This window comes from Bactrocera dorsalis, chromosome 2, assembly GCF_023373825.1.
Source record: "Bactrocera dorsalis isolate Fly_Bdor chromosome 2, ASM2337382v1, whole genome shotgun sequence".
Classification (NCBI taxonomy): domain Eukaryota; kingdom Metazoa; phylum Arthropoda; class Insecta; order Diptera; family Tephritidae; genus Bactrocera; species Bactrocera dorsalis.
In genome coordinates, this window is record NC_064304.1 from 92,457,825 (window position 1) to 92,470,475 (window position 12,651).

At 35.9% G+C, this 12,651-nt stretch overlaps 1 protein-coding gene across 3 annotated transcripts in view; it reads right to left on the bottom strand.

Moving 5' to 3' along the window:
• LOC105230214 (zwei Ig domain protein zig-8) overlaps positions 1 to 12,651 on the bottom strand; it is a 183,939-nt gene that overhangs the window by 15,076 nt on the left and 156,212 nt on the right. For all 3 annotated transcript variants that reach the window (XM_049449037.1, XM_049449035.1, XM_049449036.1), the window contains 2 exons: positions 9,830 to 9,990; positions 2,472 to 2,680 (listed from right to left, as the gene is read on the bottom strand). In XM_049449037.1, the coding sequence (XP_049304994.1) occupies positions 2,472 to 2,680; positions 9,830 to 9,990 (370 nt within the window). The remainder of the gene's footprint in view (positions 1 to 2,471; positions 2,681 to 9,829; positions 9,991 to 12,651) is intronic.

The following is a 12,651-nucleotide window of genomic DNA, read 5'->3' on the forward strand; positions in this document are numbered from 1 at the left end:
CGAAAAAGAGAGCTAAGGGAATGAGGAAGAGAGTTACCAAGAGAGAGTGCTATGTCACTATTGCGAGCAACTGTATTATATTGATTCACCAGGCGAGCAAGTTAGCGAGTAGCAGCTCGCCGTGGCTGAATACAAATTAGTGGAAGCTGCAGTGAAGAAATAATATTTCAAATGGAGATCAAAAATCTAACGCCAAGTTTTCAATTATACTAATGTAAATATATGTACATCATCCCTCGTGCAAACATCAAAAGCTGAATTCAATTAAAGAACGTCCACTTTCTACTTGCAAAGACTTTAGGCATTACGATTATTGCTTTAGTGCTGACTTCAAGTGCTAAGTTGCAGCAAGTTGTAACGGAATGAAATCAAAGCCTTGTACGCACCCACAGCCGTTTTCATCCCCCACAGCTGTATTCTAAAGTATTAAATTTAATAAATAAACGTAAAAAAGTTGCTTTATTTGTGTTTACATTTGGATTTAGCTTAACTTTATTGCTTATTCTTGCACAGCAGTCATTCGATATACCCTAATTGGCTGTCATTGCTGATGCTGACAGTCGTGCTGCTGTTGCTTAATAATAAATATGGATTAAATGCGGCTGATATGCGACAAAGGAACAGGTGACTTGGCATTTCCACTAAGCCGATGATCAAACAAAAATGTTTGGCCATAAACGAGAGCAATCTACAGCAACACGAATGTACAATTGTAGCTGTGTATTTGGGTAAGCACATAAATTAATATTAAATATGTATGCACATATATATTTTAGTTGTTGCATAATACACCGATTTATTGCTGAACGTTTATGATAATATGGGTAATGCTTTAACGAGATTGCGAGCTTATTTGTTTATCTTGTAGACATTTCCTTAAGGCTTCATGGAGAGGCTTTGAAGTATATATATATATGTGCTTACTCACATTTACATATGCGAGTGTGCCATGCAGCTGACAGCGATAATATCTTTTTTGCATATATTTAAATAAATTTCAGAAAAATTTAACTTCGTGAGGCGATATATATAAATATTATCTTAATTTCTTAAGATATGTATCAAAAGATAAACTGTTTGAGTTAACGACTATGCCTAAGTTTCAGTACGCTGTGTAAGTGTCTTTTGATTTAGATTTTAGGTTAAAACACAAAATATTTGTTAGCACGAGCCATCCTCTTATGTTGAACTTTTAAATGATGATAAATGACTGCAAATTGATAAAATGCTCTGGAATTGGTAGCTGGTGGCTTCCAAACTTCATAATATTCGGTAGTCGAAAAAGTCTTTTCGTATTTCTAATCAAATTTTAACTTATTTTTTATATTTATAATGAATTTTATTAAAAAAAATATGTACCATGTTGGTCGACCACTTTTTGCCACATTATTCCATCAGTGTAAAACTTTTCTGATTTCTCGGCGAAAAACTGCGACAAGTAATTTTCACAGGCTTCTCTGCAAGCCAACTTTACTCCATTAAGAAAGTTCTGCATTGACCGAAACAAATGGTAGTCCGATGGTGCAAGATCAGGGCTATATGGTGGATGCATCAAAACTTCCCAGCCAAGCTCTCCCAGTTTTTCCCGAGTCATCAAAGATATGTTTGACCTAGCGTTGTCCTGATGGAAGAGGAAGACCTTTCTGTTGTTCAGTGCTGGCCATTCTTTATCGATTGCTTGCCTCAATCTTATCAGTTGTTGACAGTAAAATGTAGAATCAATCGTTCGACCAGGCTGTAGCAGTTCATAGTGGAAGATTCCTTTCCAATCCCACCAAACTCTCAGTATAATCTTTCGAGGCGTCAATCCTGGTTTTGCGAATATTTGCTGAGCTTCACCACGCTGTACCATGTTCTTTTTCGCACATTATTGTCATATTTGAAGCACCTTTCGTCTCCTGTTATCATTCGTTTCAGAAATAGTTCGATTTCATTTCGTTTGAGCAAAGATTCGCAGATGCTAATTCGGTCCATGAAATTTCAAAATAGAGCATATTTCTTCATTATTTTCACTAATTTTTGACCAGCTGTAACTTTTTTTCAACTTTCCCGATTTAATTTGCTTTTGGCTAAATGAAGCTTGAAACCTCACCTTTCCAATTAAATATGGTATGACACAATGTGATTGATAGCACTGGAGATATACGATTGCAGCAACATCTATTGACAAAATACGAAAGAACTTTTTCGACTTCGAATATTTCCAAAAAAGATTACAACTGTTAGATAGCGAATATCGGTATATAAAACTGATATAGTGTTTGGATGTGATGTTGGTTCCTTATTTTTATGGATGTCAGCTGTAATAAGCATACTGTTTTATGAAATATTTCTTATTGTCCTTGCTCATGAAGTTGGAATTTAATATATATACACCAACGGATTCAGAAATTTACAAAATACCTTCTTTGACGCTGTAGTCTTAAACATCTAAACAAATTTGTATAAAGTAACGCTGCTACTTCACTTACCGTACTATGGGCATCGCCTTCAATTTCGGGTATATTTCGGTCAACTTGTGTGCGATAACGTGTTGAATCGCTGGTGATTTGCTCCGTACTGTGATACCACATGATGAAGGTGGGCGGCTCCAGGGCACCGCGAACGATACAGCGCAACACGACAGTGCTGCCCGCCTTCACTAAACGTTCGGGTCCGCCGACAATTTCGGTGCGTGGCACTAGAATTAGAAAGGCACGAAAATATTGTAAATATAAGTGTGAAATATTTATTTGCAATGATAGAAATGCTGAATGCTGAGGAGAATAATATCGAGAAAAATACAGGTGAGCTGTGGCAGCAACGGCAGCGACAGCAGCTTGTCACACTTATAACAATTGAATGTGAAGCAATAAACTAAATTAACAACTGCCTGGCACGTAGGACACGTACCACGACCACACAAATACACAAATGTGAGTATGCTTCTGGTTGTGTACACACACACACACACACACGCAAGGCCACATGTTCGATGAGGTGTTACATGTGCATTTCTAAAACTTTTCTGCCACCACACACTTGTCGAATAAATAAATATATTACATGTACATATGTATATGTGTGTTTGTGCGTGTGTGTGGGTGTGTAGTAACTCAATTGCGAGAAATAAAAATGGATGAAGATTTCGAGGATTTCACATTTGCAATGTGGCTGTAGCAATCAGTTGGCATTACGTTACGGTAGCGAAGCGCAGCTGTTACGAATGCGCAAGTGAAATCTTTTTCGGAGAATAGCAGCTGTGGCATTAACACGTACTAGCAAAACGTAGAAGGAAGCGTGAATGCAAAATTTGCCTTGCTGACGTGCGCAACAACAAATCGTTTCATATACTTGTATATGTATTTATGTGAGTTTGCGTGTGCTTTTTCTATCTAGAAAACTTAGTCTTACATTGGTTGTAGTTTATATCAATCTGCTTGAACACACTGGTGCCACAGCACGACTGTTTGTAAGTAGATGTTAGTAAGTGTATGTATGTATACAGGGTGTTCCAGGTGGTGGTTTTTGTTTCAATCTCTTATTTTAACATGGGCAGCGCTCCTCCACTGGGAATCTCAACAGATGGTGTCTATCAAAGCTCAATGGTGCAACATTAGGATTATTGCATACTTTTTTTACGAAGCTTCAAGGAAGCACTGCTTGCAAATTTTGATGTGATTATCGAGAAATTCGAAGGTTGACAGTTTGCTGAACATTTAGAAACAACGCCATCATCAGTCTGTATAAAACGTAGCTAGAATCAATATTTGCTTTAATGGGTAACGCTTAGTTCACCACACGACATTTTTGGTTCTTGAGTTTAGACTGAGATGCCTCTGCATTTCCCACAGCTCTCTACCTATAAGTGATATTTTTCCTGCCAAAGAAAAAGTTTTATTATTTGCTAGGCTGACGATGTTTGTTAACCACCATTGAACTGAAATTATAATAGCTTTTCGAAAAATGACATCATGTTTTATGTTCAAATTTGTTCAAGCCAAAGTTAAAGTTTATGATAAAATCAATTTTAAACGAAAGCTATAATACTTACTCTTCATAAATACAAAATATTCCTCAGAAGCACTTGCATTCGATCGCACATTTTGTATGCCAGTTATGTGCTATAGTGACTCGAGCTAATTTCTTCGCAGATTCACAATTTTTTTAGACAATAATCTAAGCCGAATTTCTTGAAGATATTTCATCAAATGAAAAAGTTTTTTATGACATCACTTGCTTTAGATCGTTCAGTTTGTATGGCAGCTATATGCTATAGTCATCCGATATGGGCGGTTTCAACAATTGAACAGTTTCTTGGTGAGAAAAGAGCGTGTGCAAAATTTCAGTCTTATAACTCAATAACTGTGGTATTAGTTTGCGTACCGCACTGACAGTCAGCACAGCTCTACATAACGAAGTAAAGCGGCCTTTGTGGCTAATTAAAATTATTCATATATTTCTACCCACAAATATTTCATATACAATTCCCTTTTTCTTCTTTAGAAAGCAAAAAAAAAAAATTTTTCAATAATTTATTTTTTATTTAACACCTATAACCACGTGGTCCGTGCAAAAAAGTTGTGTCGCGCTGCTTAATCCGCATAATCACTTCACATTTCCGACATACAAATTGAATTTCCGCTTTGTCCTTTTTTTTTTGCCATTCATGGCAGCATTGCTATTCAGCGCCGCATAGCCCGTTGTCGTTATCATATTTGCATTTTTTGCGACATTTTCTCCGGAGCACCGCACATGTTGTATGCAGAAAAAATACACTTTAATATCCATTGTGCCGCTTGCTGCCATTTACAACGACAAAGAGCTTGTCGCAACGACCACACGCTGTTTGTTTTTCAACTATTTATACCTATATACTTACCTACATAATAATTTAAGTAGTATGTGTATAGGTATGCTTGTGTTGATAAGCATTGCTTTGTTCTCGCATTATCTACAGCCCAGAATGACTGCGGAATTCACCAGAACAAGCGGTTGAGAGAAAATATACAAACTACCCAACAGGAAAAAGTTTTCTTCAGTTGGAGTGTAAATAGGTAGCTTATTTCAAGATAATAGAATCAAGATAAATAATACAAAACAATTAGAGTTCGGAAGGAAGTAGCTTAGATCTTTACGGTCTTATCTCTTAGCTAGATTTTATTAATAATGTTCTTGTGTTCAAAACAATTGATGTAAACTCGGCCATTTACATAAAGACAAAGTACAAAATAAATCAGAAAAAAATATTTTGTTTTTTGTTTTTTAATACCTTAAACTTAAATATTAATTACCGCAATTATTATAAGATGAGACCAAAGAAGAAATGGTTCAAATAGTTTTTCGCAAAACGGAGATTACATTTACTTAGTTAAAAATTTTCAAGTAAAAACAATTTGAATAATATTTTAAGGAGATATTTATTTGTTATAACGCTAATAAAGTTTCACCTTTAGCGCCCAACCGCTCACAGTAACTCATTAGCCTTTCAATATAATTAACTATATATTTTCCTAGCTTGATACTCTCACAGTTTTTGTGTTCAATTTCACAAATACTTGTAATATTTTAAGGTAAACTTGGCATGTCGCACAAGTCTAAATGGGTTAGGTTAAGGGATCAATCTTAACAAGGATCTCACTTGGATTAAGTTAGATAGCAGGTCGATTTTAACAGAGGTCTCATTTAGGATAGGCTAAAAAGTCGATTGGACAGCTTTGAACGCCGGTCTGTTGTGTTACTTGAAACTCCGATATACATTTTGCCAAAAAAGCAACCGGAAATTGTAATTAAATTAGCCGGGTAAATGATATTTCAAAAAATCTGTATTTTGCTTAGTTGGTAGGACTGTCCTTAATTACTCTACCAAATAGGAGCACGAACTGTCAACCAGTTTGTTTACAGCAGCTGCTTAAGTCGGTACACCTCAGTAGTGCGTGGCGATTTTTGCAGTGGATAAAAATTTCGAAGAAAGAATTCGTTTCAAATTTTGTATTTCTAACCAAATTTCATGTTCGAAACGTTGGAAAAGCCTTATGGTAATACAGTTTTATCAAAAACAAGCCTACGAAGGCCTTCAAAGACCTTTTTCGAGAGATCGTTAAAGACATGCCTCGTTCTGAACGACCTTCGACCTCTTCAACTCATGAAAATATTAAAAACAAAGTGATGAATATGGTGTCAGAAAATCGTCAGGCAAGTGTGACAGAGACGGCAAGAGAGTTCAACATCTCTCGCGATTCCGTTCGAATGATTAGACTCCGTATGATTTTTTCTTGTTATAGAAATGCATTCTTGATCCCGATTTCAGTCGATAAAGCTTCAAAATTTGCAGCAAAAGTGTTTCGAGAACTGGAAAAATCGTTGGCATATGTGCATTACATATTATTTTGCGTTTTATTTACAATTTCCTAGTACTTTTTTGTCACAATGTAATTTATCATAATACCCATATATTTCGAGAAAGCCTTTTAAAAATTTGCTGAGACGGCTAATGAGAGTTTCAGTTTTGTCCCCTGATTAACCGAGGGTAAGACTACCAGAATGTTTCATCCAAAAAGTTTTGCAACGGCTGGACAATGAGGGAGTAGGTGCCTACATATTTCCGCCTCATACTTATCCATACAACTTCATTAGACCTATCGCATGAATGGCTATTGAGCAATGTCCATTTAGAACTACTAATGCGGAAAGAGGAACCTTACTAGGGTCTTTCCTTTATACTCAAACCGCTAACTAAGTATTTCGCATGTTTTATGCGCTCTCAACTAGCTAGTAAGTAGCTGTGCCCTTGCAATGATTTTGCGTTTCTTCTCTTTCCAATCGCAATCCCAAACTTTAAAGGCTTTCGAAAATTTCAGCTGCGTTTATATTGCTTTCGAGTATTTATCTGTACTAATTAAAGTGTGTTTTGGTACACTAGAAGTGTTGAAGTATTCCCTCTCTTCCTCAAAAATTGCCATGAAGCAAAACCAGAAAAAAAAACGAACCAATACAAATATGAACTCCTCCTATATTTATACTTACTCCCACCGACTTTCTCCATTCGCCGAATAGGTGGAGAGCAATTTGCATTTATTGCCTTCGTTTTGTCATTGAGACCCTCCTTTTGTGTGTTTCACCAGCTTCACGCGTACACGTTTCTGTGTTAACTCGTTTGTTGTTGTTGTTGAGGAACCAATGTTAAATCTGGTATTTCCGCTCGATTTCTTTTGCATATGTTTGCTTTCATTTTCAGTGCGTGTGTGCTTTCGGCGGGGTTGATCTTCGGCCGGCTTACGTGCTTTCCCTGCCTCATTTGCGAACAAATTACCTAAGTATTTGTGTTTCTGTCATTTACAGCATATTTTCCACGGCTCATTTGTTTCGGTCACACATAAAGGTATCTGAAGCCCTTGTGGATTTATTTCAAGCATGTATGGGCATAATTGTAGGTATGTATTGGGGAAGAATATTACGTGACCAGGAATATAATATTATTAAAGTACAATGAATAAAGGCGAATAAAAAGATAAGTCATGCTTAAAAAAAATAATAAAAGAGTGAAATTTTAAATTTGCTTAATTAAAAAAAAAAAATAATAATTTAATAAAGTTAGAAAAATGTACTGGAGCAAGCAAGTAAATATTTGGTTAGGGGTAAATGTACATTACTTATTAGGGGCGGAATCTTGTGAGAGCAAAGAAAAACAGTAAAATTTATGGGTTTAGATTTACATATCTTTTTGAAGATTTATTATTATTATTTCAAAGAGTAAAGCATAACTGTGAAGCCACATATCCGTAAGAGAATATGTAATGATGAGTTAAGTGCCAGCTTCCGACACATTGAGCACACACGCTTGCATTTTAATATTTACTATTGGAATAACTTTCAAAACTTTTTGGTGAACACACACCAAATGTTTAACAAAATAACAGTAATTTCGAAAATTCTACGAAAAACCACTAAAAGTCAATTATCGGAACAACTACTGACAGCGACACACCCACTTCGAGCATTGCCCGAAGAAATATTTAGGAAACTTTTGAAGCGTTCAACACTTGCACTTTTCACACATGACCAAATATTAGTTGGAAGTTGAACTTTCGTTCATTTCTATTTTTTTTTTCACGTATTTGTTTGTGTTTTCGCTTGCTTTTGTTATATTGTTATTATATAACTGCGAAGCTGAGTACACAGCATCGGGCGAAGGAGCTGGAGACATACATACATATGTGTTATTGTGTTATTACTGCAAGCCACACATACCCACATACACACGCAAATATATGTATGTATGTATGACCGACTCAAGCAGCGACTTCTGCCGAAGCTGAACTAAATAAGACATTCTTCTCTTTGCCATTAAATTCCTAACCGTTAGGGGCGGCGAAAAGTTTTCTTGTTAAAAGCTTTTGGCTATGCAAAAGTTTCTTTGTCATGACCGTTAGGCAGTTGGACTCTGACTTTTCAATACATTCTAGCCACAATTAAAATTAAATTCTCAAAGTAAATTTAAATGTATGGCACCGCAATGCCGGCGCATTCGAGCTTGTGAATGAATAGATGTGACGACGTGTGTGTGTGTGCGAGTTTGGCGCTGCTGTTTCACACATACATATGTGACGAAGTAGTTGGGTAGCGAGAGAGAACTGAGTGAAAGTAGAAAAAACGTTAACTTCGGTTGCACCGAAGTAAGAATACCCTTAACTTACAAAAGGTTTCTTACAAGAACTTTGGTCGTTCAGTTTCTATGACAGTTTTATGTTACAGTGAAACGATCTGAGCAATTTCTTTGGAGATTACAATACTGCCTTAGATATTAACCCCTGATAAGTTTCGTGAAAATATCTCGTCAAATGATATAGTTCTCCATGCAAGCACTTCATTCCGTTGTTCAGTTTGGACGGCAATTATATGCCATAGTGTTTCTATATCGACCGTGCGACAGGTACAAAATTGCAGATCGATAACTCAAAAATTGTAGGACTATATAGTATATAAATAGACAGACTGACGGACAAATGGACATGTATCTATAAATCGCCTGAACTGAACATGCTGATCATGTGTGTATATATTTTACAGAGTCTTGAGGTTTTCTTCTGGGTGTTACAAGCATCGTGCCAAACTTCATAGAACCTGCTTAGGATATAAACAAACCCGATAGAAATACTAAGCTTTATATAAATACGTCAGATATATGACCTATAACGTCATTTTGACTTCCAAACAGTGATCTTAATAAACTGAAGTCTAAATTTAGGCGCTGTTACTAACTACTTCAAGTCAGAAGTGTCACAGTTAATTATTTTTGTGATTGCTACGAGGTAAAGGTCTTATCTTATCAAGACGTTACTCTAGATCTGGCGTCCTATGAGGCACAGAGAGCTAACTGAGTCACTAGTTGAATACCTCTATTACGCGAAAAAACTAAAACTAAATAAAACTAGCTGCACACAATCAAAATCCGTTCTGCCCTCACTAGGGACTCAGTTCTCCTCTTGTGGCAAACTTATGCGACTAACTCCGTAAATATGTGAACTCAAGACCTGATAAATATTAAAGTGCATTTATGTGTGAGAAGGTATCACAGCAACATAGAAACAAATCGCTTGTGACAAAACAAAAGTGATAACAACAACACATAGTTCATAGGTGAACATGTGTTTGTGTACTGACACCACACTTAACCTTTCCTCGTTTGCTTAGAATTGACTTAGACTCAATGGTTAAAGCCGCAAGCTGAAAGCAGAACTTTCTTTTTGCTTTCCTTCACTTAATTGCATAAGTTTTGGCTGCCGCTGCCACCGCTGCCAGCGCCGCCTTCGCCGCTGCTGCAATAAAATGAAAGTTGTTTGCAACTTACCAACCACTTGCAAGTGCACTCGGGCGCTAACTTTTGGCTCCGTTGACACTTGACACTCGTAGGCGCCCGCATCTCTTGCTTGTACGTATTTTATTTGCAGCGTCCAGAATTTGTCCGGTTGCTTTAGCGCCAGAAATCTTTGGTCTGCAATGAAGACGGCTCTGCAAATACGAAGAAAAGTCCAAATAGAATGAGTTGTAGTTCATTATTTATTTATTCAAAGATATATGTATGTGTTTACAAGATGTTATGTCAAATATTTTATTAAGACATTGTTCAGAATAATATATGAAGGGGAGAAAGTTATTATTTTAGGTTGTGCTGAGCGTTCATCGGGAGTTAAAAGAGAATGGAAATTTATATTAATAATTTTTTATACTACTCAAACCCAGATATATAGTTTTATACTAAAAGCTTACTTAAAGCTTTAAGAATTATTCAAGTTTGTGTCCTCTAACAAGGAAATAAAGCACTATATCGGTAAAATCTTTGCTAAATTGTTTTAGTTTACTCCAAAATCTGGCTAGCTATACTATTTATAGAAATATTTGACTATACTGCTGTTTTTATTCTCATTGGGTAGTGTGAAAATCGATATGACTTTTAGTTAGTCTAACCTTGAAGATACCAGAGTAAAAATGTTCAAAAGAGACCAAAAGAGAAAAACAGAAAACTAGTTGATCAAAACAGCTGCCTTTCTTTCTTATAACACTAAAATGTCATATTTGTCTGGTTCACCGTATGACAAATCAATGAACACATTGGAAGTTTGCAGTGAATTACTTCCATAACCCTCACATTTAACGGACCTGCTTTCATCAACTTTTTTGTTCTCAAGCCTGAAGACAACGCTTCCTGAGAAGAAAACTTTCCATTTTTGATCAATAATTTGCTGTATCTGTCGACTGGCTATTTCTAATCTTCCGTGTAGATATGAGCCACGATTTTTCGAACCTTAAAATTATAGTTGTTTATGATTATATAACTCTTTTTTGAAATCCAAAGCAGAATAACTCTTGCCAACAGGTGCTACTTTGAACTGAATAGGCAGATGAGAAGTCCCTCATTATTCCCATCCTGCTGTATGCAGAGAGAGCGGCTGCGCTGGCTAGGTCATGCTGTTCGGAAGGAGAACACTCCAGCTTTGAAGGACTTCGTTTCAGTACCCGTCGGAAAGCAGAATAAGCGCAAGTCCTCCACTCCGTTGAATATATTAGGTGGAGAAGGACCTGGTTGCACTTGGTATCTTAAATTAGCGCCAAATAGTGAAAAGAAGAAAACGACTGCCACGCTGTTGTTAACTCGGCTATAAACGTGGTGTCTACACCAGTAAAGAGAAAAAAAATCAATGCTTAAACTGCTTTTGAACATATAAATATAATAAATTAATCCACAAAAAGTTTGACGAAATACTTCCATGTTCAGTGCCAAATCCAGTTGGTTTCTCATAAGTAAAGTATTCTCTTTAAGAGCTCAATGCATCAAAAATAGCTTTATAAACATTTAGTCAACTACGTAGCCTCAGGAATGCTTCATTTTTGGAAATTGTAAATATTTGCCAATTTATCCTATCAAAGAATCTACGGGTATTCGTTTGCAGTACTCTAGACGATTTAAAGACAACATGATTCCGTATACTCGTGAAATTTATATTGAAATTTTATTTTATTATTTAGGGTTTCACTCATAACTCACTCTCATAAAGTTAAAAGTTATAACAATTCCAAAACATAGCATTGAGGATTGCAAATGTGTAAATCCAACAAAAAATTTTTTAAACAAGTGTAAAAATTTATAATTTTACGATTTTACGATGCTTTACGACGGGTTGTGAGTACCCGAATTATTTGGTAAGAAGGAACTTTTCCAATAAATCTCAAAGAAATTTTCGAAAACTCTATTATTTTATCCTCCGTGGGGCAATGGTGCCTCGTAAGAGTCCTTAGATGACTTCGTGGAAATAAATAAACTGAGTTATGATCTTTTCCACAAAACCAACTAGTGAAGTAATTATTTTTTGATTTTATGTAGAAAGTGTAGTTAGTCTTCCTTCTTAACATATACCTCTAAGCTATGAGAACTAGTCACTAGTATCTAGTACATATTTAAGCAGATATTTAGTCCATACCTATGCCACTAACGACGTAACTATTGTATTTAGATTCCCAACGCGTTAAAATTTTTTAAAATAATTTCTAGGTACATGTCACAGCTAATAATTTGCGGTGTGCGTCTTTGCTGTTCAACGAAAAATGGCACATGGATTTTATGGATGCTTTTCATCAGAAATAATTTTTATACCGAAGTATGCAAGTGAAATTTATTGACTTAAGCTTTGAAGTGTCTTAATAAAATATATAATTTCCCTTTTGCTGGTAGTACAACATAATGTACAAGTAGTTATAAAAGTTTTCCGGTGATTAAAGCACCTGCTCTAATTTCGAACTAAACTGCTTGTAAAATCCAATGGATGTACAAGTATGTATGAATGTGTGCTTGATATTCACATGTGTAATAAAACTTTTCCAACTACTTTTGCTAATGCTTGAAGGCGTGAGCATTGAAATGCAAGCGACTAAGTGGAGAGAGATTATAAATTGCCCGCACATTCGAGTTTCGGGCGAAGTCAAACTTTTTTATGCTTATTAAAAAGCAAGAATCAGACAAGTAAGAAATTTGCGCAATTTTTTGCCACCAATTTTCAAAGTTTATCGGTTATAACACAATAGCTGCGGCACTGGAGCAGGTGTGTGGCGGCATACCAATGTATGTAAAATGCATAAAAAATACGAAAGAATAAAGAAACAGCACGACAAAACTTA